Source organism: Mytilus californianus, unplaced genomic scaffold, assembly GCF_021869535.1.
Source record: "Mytilus californianus isolate M0D057914Y unplaced genomic scaffold, xbMytCali1.0.p SCAF_7, whole genome shotgun sequence".
Lineage (NCBI taxonomy): Eukaryota > Metazoa > Mollusca > Bivalvia > Mytilida > Mytilidae > Mytilus > Mytilus californianus.
The window spans coordinates 21,640,250-21,655,083 of NW_026262723.1; the positions used below are offsets into that span (position 1 = coordinate 21,640,250).

The 14,834-nt window shown below is 31.4% G+C and overlaps 2 protein-coding genes across 2 annotated transcripts in view; both read right to left on the reverse strand.

Moving 5' to 3' along the window:
* Window positions 1–1,456: 1,456 nt before the first annotated feature.
* The window catches only part of LOC127707665 (alpha-(1,3)-fucosyltransferase 10-like), a 28,662-nt gene continuing 15,284 nt past the window's right edge, over window positions 1,457–14,834 (reverse strand). The window contains exons 4-6 of the mRNA XM_052212316.1: window positions 13,331–13,734; window positions 12,733–12,907; window positions 1,457–6,153 (exon numbers count right to left, since the gene is read on the reverse strand). Of these exons, the coding sequence (XP_052068276.1) occupies window positions 5,638–6,153; window positions 12,733–12,907; window positions 13,331–13,734 (1,095 nt within the window). The 3' untranslated portion in view covers window positions 1,457–5,637. The remainder of the gene's footprint in view (window positions 6,154–12,732; window positions 12,908–13,330; window positions 13,735–14,834) is intronic.
* On the reverse strand, window positions 8,825–10,628 carry LOC127707666 (uncharacterized). Its single transcript, XM_052212317.1, has one exon. The coding sequence runs from the start codon at window positions 10,568–10,570 to the stop codon at window positions 9,209–9,211; it is 1,362 nt and encodes a 453-aa protein (XP_052068277.1). The 5' UTR covers window positions 10,571–10,628; the 3' UTR covers window positions 8,825–9,208.

Here is a 14,834-nt window from a genome sequence, read left to right on the forward strand (position 1 = left end):
CTTTTCCCATATTTTTTTTTCACAATATACTGCAAAGATTATCAATTTTATTTAAATATCAGTATAACAAGCTTATTATGCAATTTCTGGATGAATAATGAAAACAAGATAATATATAGGGGTGGTAGGAGGGGGTATCATCCCTAATCCTGAAAAAAATTAAGTATTCTTTCCCCGTATCCTGGAACAGTTAATCATTAATTCCAGAGTCCAGATAGGTGTAAAACCTGAATTCCCGCGAAAATAAAAGCCCAATCCCGATGTCACGAAAAAGGTCCTTCTACCCCTCTATATACATTATATATTTCAAATTAAATAGTTTAACAGACAAAATGTCCAATTGTACTGCTATAATCAGTTTGAAGTTGCCTTACAACCAGGCAAACCAATATCAATACAACTGAAGACAGGGTCACATTTTTGCATTTTAATATGTTTCTTTATATGAACTAAAAAAAAATTCAAATGAACAGGTGTGCTGTATTACCCATCCTGGTAACATCTGGTTTCACCCTAATGAACAATGAGAATTGATTTAGATCTATGTTATATTTGACCTTATCATTTTCAAATTCACATATACTATCCAGACAAATGTCAATGCATACAATGGTTATGTAACAGACCAAAGATAAATGCTACCTTTGTCAATGAGCACCAAGGTCAAAGGAAGATTTATTAGAGGGAAGTGATAAAAGATTGATGAGGAACACCTTGATAATGTCATTCATAGATCCATATAAAGCATATACGGTACATATTTTTCAGAAATGGTCCCTGTGACTTTAAAGTTACAATGATTTTGTTCTGACTAGACAGAAGTTTTGTATAATAGACTAATGCATGTCTGTCATATTTTCTTTTTGTAAACTGTATTGTTATAGAGAGGCAAAGGATACCAAAGGGACATTCAAACTCATAAGTCGAAAAACAAACTGACAATGCCATGGCTAAAAAAGAAAAAGACAAACAGGCAAACAACAGTACACAAAACACAACATTATAGATTAGGACATTAGTTTTTTTGTTGGAATTGTTTCTGGGCCTTTTATAGCTTCCTATACAATATTGGCTTTTCTCATTGTTGAAGGCCGTACTGTGACCTATAATTGCTTATATCCATGTCATTTGAACACAGGGGGATAGTTGTCTCATTAGTATTCATACTACATTTCCTTATTTTCATATTGATTTTTTTTTTAGAAATAGCTTTGTCTGGTTACCTAGATTACTCGTCCAACTAGGCTTTGTTTAAAGTCGGGGATGCTGTTTCCTGTCTGAGTAAGGTAGGATTGAAACACTCCACATAATACATGTACATAGTAGCAATTGTTGAAGGCAATACCTAACTCATTAAAACTACATATATATGCAAAGAGGGATAACTCTTATTTTCTTTTAAAGTTTATTTCACATGAGAAATAATTTCATAATATTCATATCAATTATTTCCATTTATAAAACAGTAAGGTAATATGTAAGGTTTTACAGAACATGAAATATATTATGTTACACATTCATACAGGATCAAATAAATTTTGTGCAAACATCATATACCACTTCTGTAATTGATATCAAGACTTCACAAAAGTTTTGTTTTTGTGGATGTTTTTACTTTGAACTTGAAGGAAAAGAATCAAAGCACTTTTTTCAATCAATTGTTATCTATGATCTTAATATTGTAGAAGCCATACTGTGGATTCATTTATTTACATGGGTACCAATTTTCATGGATGGGAGAAAAAATATATTTTCGTTGATATTTGATTTCATGGTTTTGCCAAGGTTTGCATACAATCCTATGATGCCTTTATAATTCACAGAACAATCAAATTTGTGGTTCATCTTCACACATGAAATCCACTCAAACTGGTACCCAACAAATAATAATGAATCCACAGTATCAATATACTGTAACTTTGCATTGTAAAAACTTAAAACTAAAAGCTCTTAAGAGCCTATGTCACTCACTGCATCTTCAACAATGGCCACTTTTTAGTAAAAATCATCATTATAAGGGGATAACATTATTAAGAGTAAACAGACAATTTCAGTCATGTTGACATATTTGTAGATGTTATCCTGCTGATCATTTTTCGTTTTTTAAAGTTTCTATTTTGCTATTATAGTTTTACAAAAAATAGGTAAAGATTGCCAAAAAAATTGGTAAATATTATCATCAAAGGGCAATAACTCCAATAATTAGTTAACTGAAGATTTTGGCAAAATGGTTTGTTTGTAGATCATGTCTTGTTAATCATTTTTGCTATTTAAAGTTTCTATCTTAGCTTTATAGTTTTTAAGATAATAGGCAAAAATGCAAAAAATGGGAAAAATCATAATTAAAGGGTAATAACTTCAATAAGAAGTCGACTAACAATTTCCTTCATGCTGACTTATCTGTAGATCTCTTTTTGCTGATCCTTTTTGCTATTTAAAGTTTCTGTCTATCTATTACATTTTTCGAGATAATAGGAAAAATGTAAAAGTTAAAAGACAATGGACGCAAATGACAACAGACAACGGACACCAAGTGCAACACTTTGCTTTTGCGCCAAAATAATCTTTCATTTACGCCACAAACCATATTTCATTTGCGCTAAAATAAAAAATTCAATTTGTGTCAATAATACAGGTAAATAGTATAAAAAATAGTTTATTCAAAAGAGACTTTTAATAATAACTTTAAAACACAGTTATTGATTACATAATAAAACATATTCCTCTGAAATCAGTCATCGTAACCATAATGAAAGCACTATACACTGAAACGTTCTTAATAAGAGACTTTCATAATAATGTTAAAACACAGTTCTTTTATAAATTAACGTGATCATAAAACCTAAACGAAAGCACTATATATACACTGGAGTAAAACCAAAAGTTTGTTCTGACACAAGACTTGTAATCAACAGCTCTGATGTACTCATGTACACTGGATAACCTATATGTGTGGTCATAAAAAATTACAGACTTATTTCCTCTATATAAAAATAAAGAGATGTGGTATGATTGCCAATGAGTCAACTATCCACCAAAGTTCAAATGAAGTGGATGAAAGCAATTATAGGCAACCGTATACACGTTTAAAAATGAGAAAAACCCATACCGTATAGTAGGCTTTAAACAGCCCCGACATGAAAAATATGAAACAATCCTATTGAGAAAATTGGCCTGTTTGTCTCAGAATTGACAATGTCAATCTTGACACCTCAAACATGTGAACACTATACAGATTTAAACCTAAGTGACTATCAGTTTTATATTATAAATGAGTATGAACTTACTTGTTTACCCAGGGGGAATACTCTAAAAAAAATTCTTACTCACAATGTAGCAATAAATAATTTAAACTTTTCCGTTATATGTTAGATGTAAAATGGCACAATGTAGTTTTTATTTTATGGCACAATTGAAATATAACCTGGTGGTACAAATGAAAGATTGGATTTTGTAAAATTTGGTGCAAATGCAATGCGCCCACCATAGCAAAAGAGCTTAAAACTGGTATGTGATTTTAGTTAAGAATTTAATTATGATATGACTAGATTACATAAAATATTGCTAAATCATGCATTTGCACTAAAATGATGACAACTTAAAAAACATGTTTAAAACAGGTAAAAATACATGTATATAAATAAGATATGATGCATGGATTTCTACTGATAAATGGACATTGAATCATGCAGGACTTGGTAGATTTGCAGTCATTAAAAATAAAAAAAATATATCTCTTTAAAAAACATAAACATTATATCATAAACAATAGACAAAATATACTAATTTTGATTTAGAATAAGTCTGACTTTTAAAAATCAGTTTTATGGACAATCTTTGGTTAAGCACTGTTGCAGTCCAGATATTTTAAATTAAGAACTGCTTAAGTCCAGAATATTTCCCCATTATAGTATATAAAAACAAATATTTTTTTCAATAAAATTATTCAACAAACAGTGCATGGCCATAATATATTGGTCACTTACATTTCTGCTATATATTTCATTTAAAACTATGGTTTTTTTTAGTTTTAACAAAAAAATCTTCTTGACGAATACATATGGCCATGCACTGTACTTGCCTCCCCTATTTTTTTTGCTGCCAGGAGGCAAGGAAATATGTACAATGTACACATAGTATATATATATAATATTTTGGCCAAAGAATAAATAAAGCAGAACAAAACATTCATTTGTTCAACTATCTAAATTTCATCAACAATTTAAAGAATTGTTCAGTTTCAAAATTGACAATGGTCAGAACAAACAGCTTAATTCATGTAGGATAAGACAAAGATCTATCTGAAATCCATCTGAGCAAGTTAGGAATAAAAGTACTGTATTTTAAGAGTTCCCTCTGACAATTGGGACTATATAGGAATATCTCTTCAAATACAAAACTGTTAATCCTATTCTTATGTAACATTGGTAAAATGCTCTAAACTAAATTTTAAAATAAAAGAAGAATGTGTCTGAAGACACAAATGCCCCCGCTCAAGCTTCAAACAAACAAAAATGGGACGGACAGATGGAAAGACGGAAGGACAGAAAGATGGAAAGAGTTAAGGGTAACACTTAATGCCCCTGTGGCCTACGGCGGGGGCATAAAAATCCCAAATTGTCAACTGTGATTGCTCTGGGTTGTTGCCAATTATGGAGTGTTTGGCAGACGTCACACAATAAAAAGTTGCATTACATTTAATTATACATTAGAGTTGTTGTTATTATCTATATAGAGTTTAAAACACAGTTATTTCAATAAACAGAAAAATATGCATCTTCAAATAAAAGTTGTTGCACAGTATTGTAGGAGCAGAAATATTTTTGTTGTACAAATATACCCGTTTGATAAAAGCAATAACAATATGACTTTCTTCAAGATATTTCAGATTAGTGATATTTGGTCATTAAATTTGAAACTAACCTCTTCTTTCCTTCAATGGCATAGAAATATACAATTGTATGTAGTATTTCATGCATGGAAGGTAAAATTTGTATATAAATAGTTGAGGGATTCTCTACACAGAGCTGTTGACAGAAAAAATAGTTCAAACTGAAAGACACATGGCAATCTTGCAGGAATTAAAAAAAAAAAAGATTATAAGGATATGAATAAAAAATACTGATATATATATAAACTGACAGAACATTCTGTCTCAAAATAAACTATTTTCTTCAACATCATAAAAAAATATTTTTATGGTGTTTTTCAGAATGTATTTCGTGGGTTTTTTTTAAGATAAAGTATATAACAATCAGGACAAGTGAGATGCTTGTCAATAAGACAACTATCCACCAAGGACTAAAAAACAAGGAAATTCATCTATTTTCAATTAACAATTCCAGACTTTTTCCAGTTTTCAAGGTAAGGTGGAAACCTTGAAGCTATAAAAGGTCCCAGGATAACAAACTTTGAAACAATTCAAAAGAGAAAACTAACAACTCAGGTTCTATTTTGACAGATAATTTATAAAGCTTTTCATCTTCTAGCTTATCAAAATGCTCCCTAAAATATATTAATTTTTCTAAATGGAGATTATTTTCAACTTTACCCAAATTGAATTACTAATGTGTCACTAAAGTGACTTACTCTAAAGGAAAAAGATTAGACTGTATATGTAATCTAATTTGGTTGACGTCATCTTAATTCATCCTTGATTATTTTAGCTAATTGAAACAGGTCTTTTTTGGAAAAGTTTTGTCCTAATGATATAAGTCTGTTCACAGCTAACGCTAAATATTTTGATTTTTTAAATTCATAGTCCCAGGAAGAGCTTCCTCCTTCCTTACGCCTGCCATCGTCATGGTAACTAACAGGACCTGGACAACCGTAATGATCTTTTGTTGCTTGACATTTCACAGGTTCCTTTTTATTTCTCACTCGCTCATTTTTTTCATGAATCTTTTTACAAACATAGCACTGAAAACCTTCGATAAAGTTGATTGTTGCCTCTTCCCAGTTACTTTGAACTGACCACTCTCGTTCTGATAATTCTTTCTTTAAATACTGATTTCTGACACCCTTGGACTTCCATTCAAGATATCTGGCATATTCTTCATCGTTATCATTCAAGTATTTTATATAATCTGCTAGTTCTTTGACTGTTTTGAAATCTTCTACAACTATTGCTGAATGATTGGATGGCAAAAAGTCCTAAAAAAGAAATAAATACTTTATCATTAAAACTGTTCAGTGCTAGGACATGTAAGCAATGAACAGCCTATTTAACCCCCAAAATAATATATTTTGTGTGTAAAGAATAACAAATTTTAAACATCATTTCAGCAAAAATGCAAAATATTATAAAACACATGAGCAATTATGCCATAAATTGCCTTTTATGTTCACCTGTCTTTGCCATCACTATCTGTATATATTCTACCCCTATAGCCTTTGGTCCCAGTTTTGGCAGATGGAATTTAATAAACTAAACTCACTCCAGAAACCTGTAATGCTCACTTGCCATTGTTGCCTAGAACTATACCTACGTTTTACATCATGCTTGCATCATGACAAGGAATAAACAAGAGTGTGCACGCTGAAATGTTCCCCATGCTTTATCATGATTGAATTCATGTTAGTCTTTTTAAAAGATCAAGGTTTTACTATGGATACATAAACTTAACATTTTCTGTTTTGCATGAAAATGAGGTCATGGTCAGATCAAAACTGCTAAACAGACATGTTCACCTTACAATTATTCCATACACCAAATAAATTTGACCTATATATTGCTTTTAGTTTCTATTAAAAACAGACTTTACCAAGAAATATTACCATTGACCAATGAACCATGTTCACCTCACAATTATTCCATACACCAAATATAGTTGGGCACTGGCTTATAGTGTCTGAGAAAAGGTGCTAACCACAAAATCCTAACTTAAACAATAATAAGACAAACATTGCCAGATGCACATGTTAACCATATAATAATTTCATACACCAATTATAGTTGATATTTTGCTTATAGTGTCTGAAAAAGGGACCTGACAATGAAAACTTAACACTGACCAATGAACCATTAAAATGAGCTCAATATGCTGCCATACTGGATGCTGGATAATCAGATTTATATTGTACATGAAAACCATCTGCTTTGGAATTCATGCTTAAACTGATTATGATTGATAATTTAAGAAATAACTAAAATAAACTTTTTTTTTAAGAACAGCAGCCATCTTACAAGATGTTTGGAGGTAACTTTGGCCATCTCATTTTGTTTTGCTTACTTAAGGTTCAACAGATTCTGTAATGGCAAAGTAATCTTTTAACTCCAATCAAATACCAAGGTTCAACCCTTAAGCAATGGGATTGTATTTGGTATAGAGAAATGAAGATTGAATTATTTGTCATGTTGACAGGTCACTGACAAGTAGCCTTGACCTTATCCTGACCCTGACATCTGTCTGTTTTCGTGAAATTATCAAATACCATCCTTTCTAGTGATAAATATGTATGCTTAGTTTAATGAAGATTAGGGAATGTTTTTCTAGTTTCTTTGACTCTATACCTTGGCCTCTGACAGTAATTAATAGTGCTACTACTGTCTCTTTTGTTTTATGCTGTTTATAGATTAACTGTCTCACATTCTTTTAATGTGGACGTCAAAGCAGATCTCACAATTAAGTCTTAGCATTGTTCACCTGACCTTGCGATCATGAAACTTTGAGCACGATTTTCATACTCAGACTCAGAAACCAACCAATCAATTTCCTGGATTTGGTGTTTCGAGCACAAATTTTGTACTCCGAGTACTGAGTAAAATTTTACGACCGAGAGCCCAGGTTTAAAAAGACATCTACATGTCAAATTATGTTGAATTTTGAATGAATTCAACAGTGCTTACCAAATATTTGATACCTACAATAACTTCTTATGTAATGGTATCTACTGTAGACTTTACAGTATCTCAATATTCTATCCATGCAAATGAAATTAGAAAACAACATAATTAGATGTCAACTGTCAATTCTCTTATATCTGCCAGCAAGCACATCCCTGACAATGAATTAATGCTAAGAACTGATTAAAATTTTGTTGATGAAATTCCACTTTTGATTATGATGTTCACTTTGTGATTGATTGATTGATGTTTGATTGATTGATTGATTGATTGATTGATTAATTGTTGTTTACCTAACACCCAGTAGAAAATTTTCCATACATCTTCTTGACCAAAACACATTAACAATTTGGCGAAAAATAAATATTTGAGCACTATAGCAAATTCAATTGAGCATTTCTTGAGCATTCACTTGGAAAAAGTGAATGCATGTACAGTAAATTCAATTTCAAAGAATACACCTTATCGCTATTTGTCCGGCATTACTGGCCATCACAGATGTTCCCATAAAACTTTTGACATTACAAGTGAAAATGTCTGATGCAACAATACAAAAGCAATTGTTGCATGACATCAATATATATAGTTCAAGTGCTGCAGATTCCGAAATAGATGTAAGGTCTGTTATATTATAAGTATTAAAAATTAAAAATGTCCTCTGGTGAAAATCATTATCTCTCTTCAAGTTGCAGAAAACAAATTAATCACTAACATTTGATGTAAAAAAGACAAAAATAACATTTTCAATAATCAGAAGCCTTCTTCTGTTCTTTTTATACCCATCCTTGTCTAGTCAATCCTATAAAAGGCTAAATTTGACAGGAATGGCATATATTTAACTAAATTATTAGATTAGCTTTGGCAGTATTTTTCTGTTTCATATATCTATTTTAAAAGAAGACATAGAAATTCTTTTCATTTACTGTCATGGCAGATTAAAAGGATTTTTCCTCTAAAAATAAATAATATTGTGTGCCTTTATTTTTTGTGATTGTTGATCAACTAATAATGTGAGATTTATTAATGTGACTTAAAATTTTGTATAGGCTTGTATGTAGACTGGCAAAAACATAAAATCAAATGTCCACCAAAAGGCAAATGTTCCTCAATCCACAAAAATAAATGAATTCACAGTAATATTTATTGATATGTCACACAGATCAATCAGTGTATAATTCAGTGGATTGTTTAGTTTTACGAATAAAAGAAGATAACAGGTACACATCAATGAAACAAGAACCTAACAACACCAAATTTAGTTACAGTGTTGTTTTGTTCAGATAATTTCAATATAATGCTATTGTTAACCACACTGTGATAACTCCAACTTAAAAAAGTAAACTTCATTATATATTTTGGGTTTTAAAATTCAGAATACTGAATTTGATAAAGTTTTGCTTTGACCTGGTCTGAACCTCCTGGTAGAGAATCACACCCTATGTAGATATATCCTTGTCTAGACTGAGTAAGAGAAATTGGACACATTATTCCTATAACATCCATCCTACAATATGAAATAATTTGTCCATCACAGTTCAAAATGTGCAGCGAACTAATGCTCATATCAGCTATAATAATATTATCTAATGTGGTTGTTAGTATGCCTGAGGGTTTAAATGGTAAGAACGGATAGTTAATGTCTGGATGACCCGAGTATACTCCTATGATGTTTCCTGCCTGCCCAAGCACTACCACTCTACCTATATTAGATCCATCTAACCTATCTATTACACAGATATTACCTCCCCTGGTACAAGATATTTTGTCAGGAAATGTAAATAATGGTTTGTTGTGATTGTCATGTTCATATTCAATAAGACTTTTCCCCTCTTTGTCCATGACTATCACCATGCGCTTTCCTTCACCAGTGAAACCAGCTCCTTGTGTTATGGCTCCAATAATGACCTTCTGATCCGCAGTAACATGTACACCAGTTGCTAACATTGGCGCTATATTGTACTTAGAATCTGACAATTGTCCAGTTATCTCATTTAAATTCTTCAGTGAACTTTCACCCACTGATAGAAGAATATTGTCAGATGAAGTAACAGCCATGTCATACAAAGGAATAGGGAACTGTGATATGACCTGAACCTCGTCTTTCGTTAGGGTCACATGTTTGACCTCATTGCCCCAGTTTCCTATCCACAGAGAATCGTCAAAACAGGATGACACAGATGTGATATGTTTTATATCAGATGTAAATTGTCCAGTGATTTTAAAGTTTAGATGTGACTTTTTCACTTTCACCTCTTTTTTCTCTGAACCAAATTTATCTTTACCGATTTTTCTTGGAAAATTGAACAAAGCCATATTGCATAGTTTGTTTTTGGTTTCCCTCTGAATTTTGATCAGTCTGTCCAGTTCAAATTTGTATTTTTCAGTATCTAAGGTTTCATGTCCTTTATGGACTTCGGTCATACACTTAAGACAGATGAACTGTTCACAATCTTTGCAATACAAGCAACAGGCCTGTCCTGCATGATCTTGGCAATTTATTTCACTTAAGTTAAAATTTTTATCTGAATATTCATATGGATCAGTTTGATTAATATCAACAATTTTATGGTTGTTGGCATTTTTAAACTTCATATGAATTTGTTTACATTTACTACACATCAGTAATACACAATCAATACAATTCCACTGAATGGTAGATCCACTCTCACAAAGCTGACAACCAATTGAAACTTGTGCCTTTTGTATAAGCCATGCCGATGCCATTTTGATTTGAAAATTTGAAAATGCATGACATTTTTTCTTCCCTATTGAAAAACTATGCTTGTTTATAAAGACAGTTTAAATGGCTTATAATGCAAGGTCAATAAACCGAGTTTAAATATAAACATTATTGTTATATTCATACTGCTAAATACATGTTACCCGGTATCTTTTAAAAGGCAAAAAAATCCATAAAATCTACTGGCTATCGTTCTTACTTTATTCCTTGTTTAAACTGTGAAAGAATTTCATTGTAATATTTGTTTATGGTTCATATGACCATTTAGCTAAATATCAGCTTGAATAAATATTGTTTGGTTATATTATAAAAAAAAAAAACTCTATTACTGATGGTTGCACAGCACTAAACGTTATCATTTTCTGTTAGATCACATCACCATGATTTGTTCTATAAATTAAATAAAGTGCTAGGGTACTTAATTTTATCCCCTGAAAGGAGAATACTGTACTATTGTAATCCTTTCAGAATAATTTACTGTAGATTCATTTATTTTCGAGGGAACAAATTTTGGTGCATTGAAGGAAAATCATATTTCCATTAATAATTAATTTCGTGGTTTTGCAAATTGTGTGATTCCTAATTGTGACAGTTTGAATGAATGTGAGTTCGCATTGCGGGTGTTGCATGTATAGCTGGAGAAGCTTACTCTGTTTACACACCAAGTATTGCTCCTTTTGGAGTTCATGAGTCTTCCTCAGTGTTTGTTAGCTACCTTAATTTGTCTCATCCTAATCGATTTACAAAATTTAAACATAAACTACTGTCGCATAATTTGCCAAAGTTTGCATTTGCATACAATCCTATGAAAACTTTATACTTTGATAAAATTTAAATTTGAGGTTCTCTATACCCCAAATTCAATGAAAATTTAATCAGAAGTTGTATAATGAGCTCGAGATTACAAATATCTCGAAATCTCAAAGCAAAGTTTTGATATAATGAGCATGTGAACAAGCATAATCTGGCATATGTATTTTTCATGTTCAAGCTTAAAATTTCAGCTTTATGTTTGTCTTGTTTGATACTGATTTCTCATTTTGTAAAATTAAACAACAGATCTCTCTTCACTCATGTTTTTATGAAATATTTACAGTATGTCTTTATAAATGTGATTTCACAGATTCAGCTCATTGCCTCTTGTCCTTCCTCAACTATTTATTTTATGACAAACATACAGAAATATAAACTACATAAAAAAAACTACCTAATAACTAATTATAAAATTTTAATTGAGTAACTAACAATAGGTAATCATTTCTGGCATTTCAATATTGATTTTCAGTTTTTTGCTGGATTTTTAACGATCAGAAGAAAACAAATTTCAGCCATGAAACCAATAATTTTGTGATGTTTTTCATATAGCTTGCTAGCAGGTTTTTGAGTTGATTTTATTGATCCTTCATCAGCATTTCTCTATTTCAAAGCAGTTGCAGCCATATTTGATGTTGGATGGGATTGTGAACCCTAATTTTATACAGGGATAAACAGTTATGTCCTAGAGTTTGACTGTAATTGGTTATTCAGGCAGGATTTTCAAGATTTATCAAAAACATTTATTTGACAGATTTTTTGCTTAAAGTTATGCCTGTGGCAATCTAGCAATGTCATTGCTTTTTATGATAGTGATAATCTACAATTATTAAGAATTTAACAACATTATTTTTGGTTAAAAGGGTCAAAGAAAACAACGAAACCGGCTAGGATTTCTAAAATTCTGGAATGTGCACTATTGACATGACAGTGTGTGAAACCTCCGCTCGCCATCTCGCCAAAGGCGAGTAAGAAACTAATATGGTGAGCACTGATAAGGGACTATAGCTCAAAAACAAGGACACGCCCCTGTCATTTTTTTCCTACTTTTTAAGTTCCATCATTTATATACTATCAATTCATAACTGTGTTTTAAAAAAACAACTTTCAACACTTTTTTCATTATTTATATATAAAAATCAAGATCTCATATTTCTCAAAAATAAGTATTGCCACCTATATTTTTAAATTCAATTTTGAATGCATACATATGCAATTCTTTCAAAAGTGTAGAAAAATGTGTTAATGTATTGTATATTTTCATTAAATGAGAAAAATATGGCTTTAATGACATTTAATAATAAGAAATTTATTCTGTCTTGAAAAAACTTACTTTAACTTTAGGTGATCCTAAAATAATGGGTACTGATCCTAGATGAAATGGCCTCCATAATTTTTCTGTCATATAGTCTGGACACAAACCATTTTCCATGGCCAGAGAAAATTTATATTTAGCGTTCAGCTTGTAGAATTCCATGTGATCCATTCCTTCAATAGGGTCTCTTAAGCTGAAATAGAATCATAAAAACTGAAGCACTTAATTTTTCAAAATATTTCTTGAATGTTTTCTGTGTATTAGCATTAAAGGTTATGGTTAATTATAAAGAACATTGATTTGGTTTAACACCTGAAGAAATGCTAAAAGAAAATATTAACATTAAGCCAGGACTCCACGATGTAATCTAAATTTATAAAATCATATGTAACAAAAATGTAGCCCAAAATAATTCAATAATTACAAAATACAGTTTCTTTGTAAATACCTTTTTTGGCAAGGGTTGTGCTATATAAAATATCTGGGCAAATATTGAAGATTTTGTACTATAACTATTTTGTCATGGTTTATGATGAAGGTCAATCCAAAAATGTAAGTTGTTTGTCCAGAAATTATATCGTATGGTTTTTCTTTCTAACCCTGAAGTCCTACTTACTTTGCTGGTAAATCTTTATTGTGCAGACAGGTACCATAAGAATCAACATTTATATACTCCATCAACATCTTGGTGTACTGGTCTCTCCCTGATGGAACATCACAGTCACTTTGTGTATACATAATGGGAGATAACTCTGATAAGAATTTATTCTTCTCTTTAATTGGAACAAAGTATGTTTGATCTTCTAACCATTTGATACTATCCACATATTGTGTAGGTATTGGATAGGATGATTCTCTACGGAATGTTGACGTATAATTAAACAACTCCATGATTTCTTCATGCGAAAATAAGTAATTGTTTTTCGGAGATTCTTCATGTAGCAGTCCCCAGTCATGGTTAGGCTTCCGAGGAACAGGTAAGTCGAATGGCTTGAAGTCTGTTCCATAAAACATAAATGCCTGAAGAGAATTGAAACATATCATCTATATGCTTAATAAACTGTTATCACGGAGATATGTGTCGCTTTTTGGTTATTTCGATAATGCAAATGTTGAAATTAAAATAGCAACACTTTTACATGTAAGTTTTGCAAATATTCAAAGTCAATGAATCATGACTGAAGGTACATGGCCAAACAATCTCCATGGAAATGAGATGTACCAATGCTAATACAACTGCATACCAAATATCATTGACCTACCACAAGTGGTTCCCCATAAACCGACCTAATCACAAACTAATACATAAAAACTAAGCAAAAGTTTCAAAGTCAATAGACCATGACTGAGGAGGCGGGGCCAAATAATCACCATGGAAATGAGATATGCCAATGCTTATACAACTGCATACCAATTATCATTAACTTACCACTAGTGGTTCCCCATAAACTGACCTAATCACAAACTAATACATGAAAACAAAGCAAAAATTTCAAGGTCAATAGACCATAACAGAGGGGGTGGGGTCAAATAATCTCCATGGAAATGAGATATGCCAATGCTTATACAACTGCATACCAATTATCATTAACTTACCACTAGTGGTTCCCAATTAACTGACCTAATCACAAACTAATACATGAAAACTAAGCAAAAATTTCAAAGTCAATAGACCATAACTGAGGGGGCGGGGCCAAATAATCTCCATGGTAATGAGATGTGCCAATACTAATACAACTGCATACCAAATATCTTTAACTTACCACTAGTGGTTCACCATAAACTAGACCTAATCACAAACTAATACATTGTTGACGCCGCCACCGCCGACGCCGGAAACAGCATACCTACTGTAAATTCAGAAATTATTGCAAGGTTTTTATTATTGCGAAAAATGCGACAGGATTATAATCGCAATAATTTAAACTCGCATTTTGAAATTTTTTATATGAATTTAAGAGGATTTTTCTCAATATCGCAAAAAATAAAATCACATTTTAGTCTAAAATGACAAAATCGCAATAATAAATACACGCAATAATTTCTGAATTTACAGTATGTCTCGCTTTTTGACTCCGTCAAGCGAGACAAAAATGAAGTAAAAGGATAGATTATGTTGA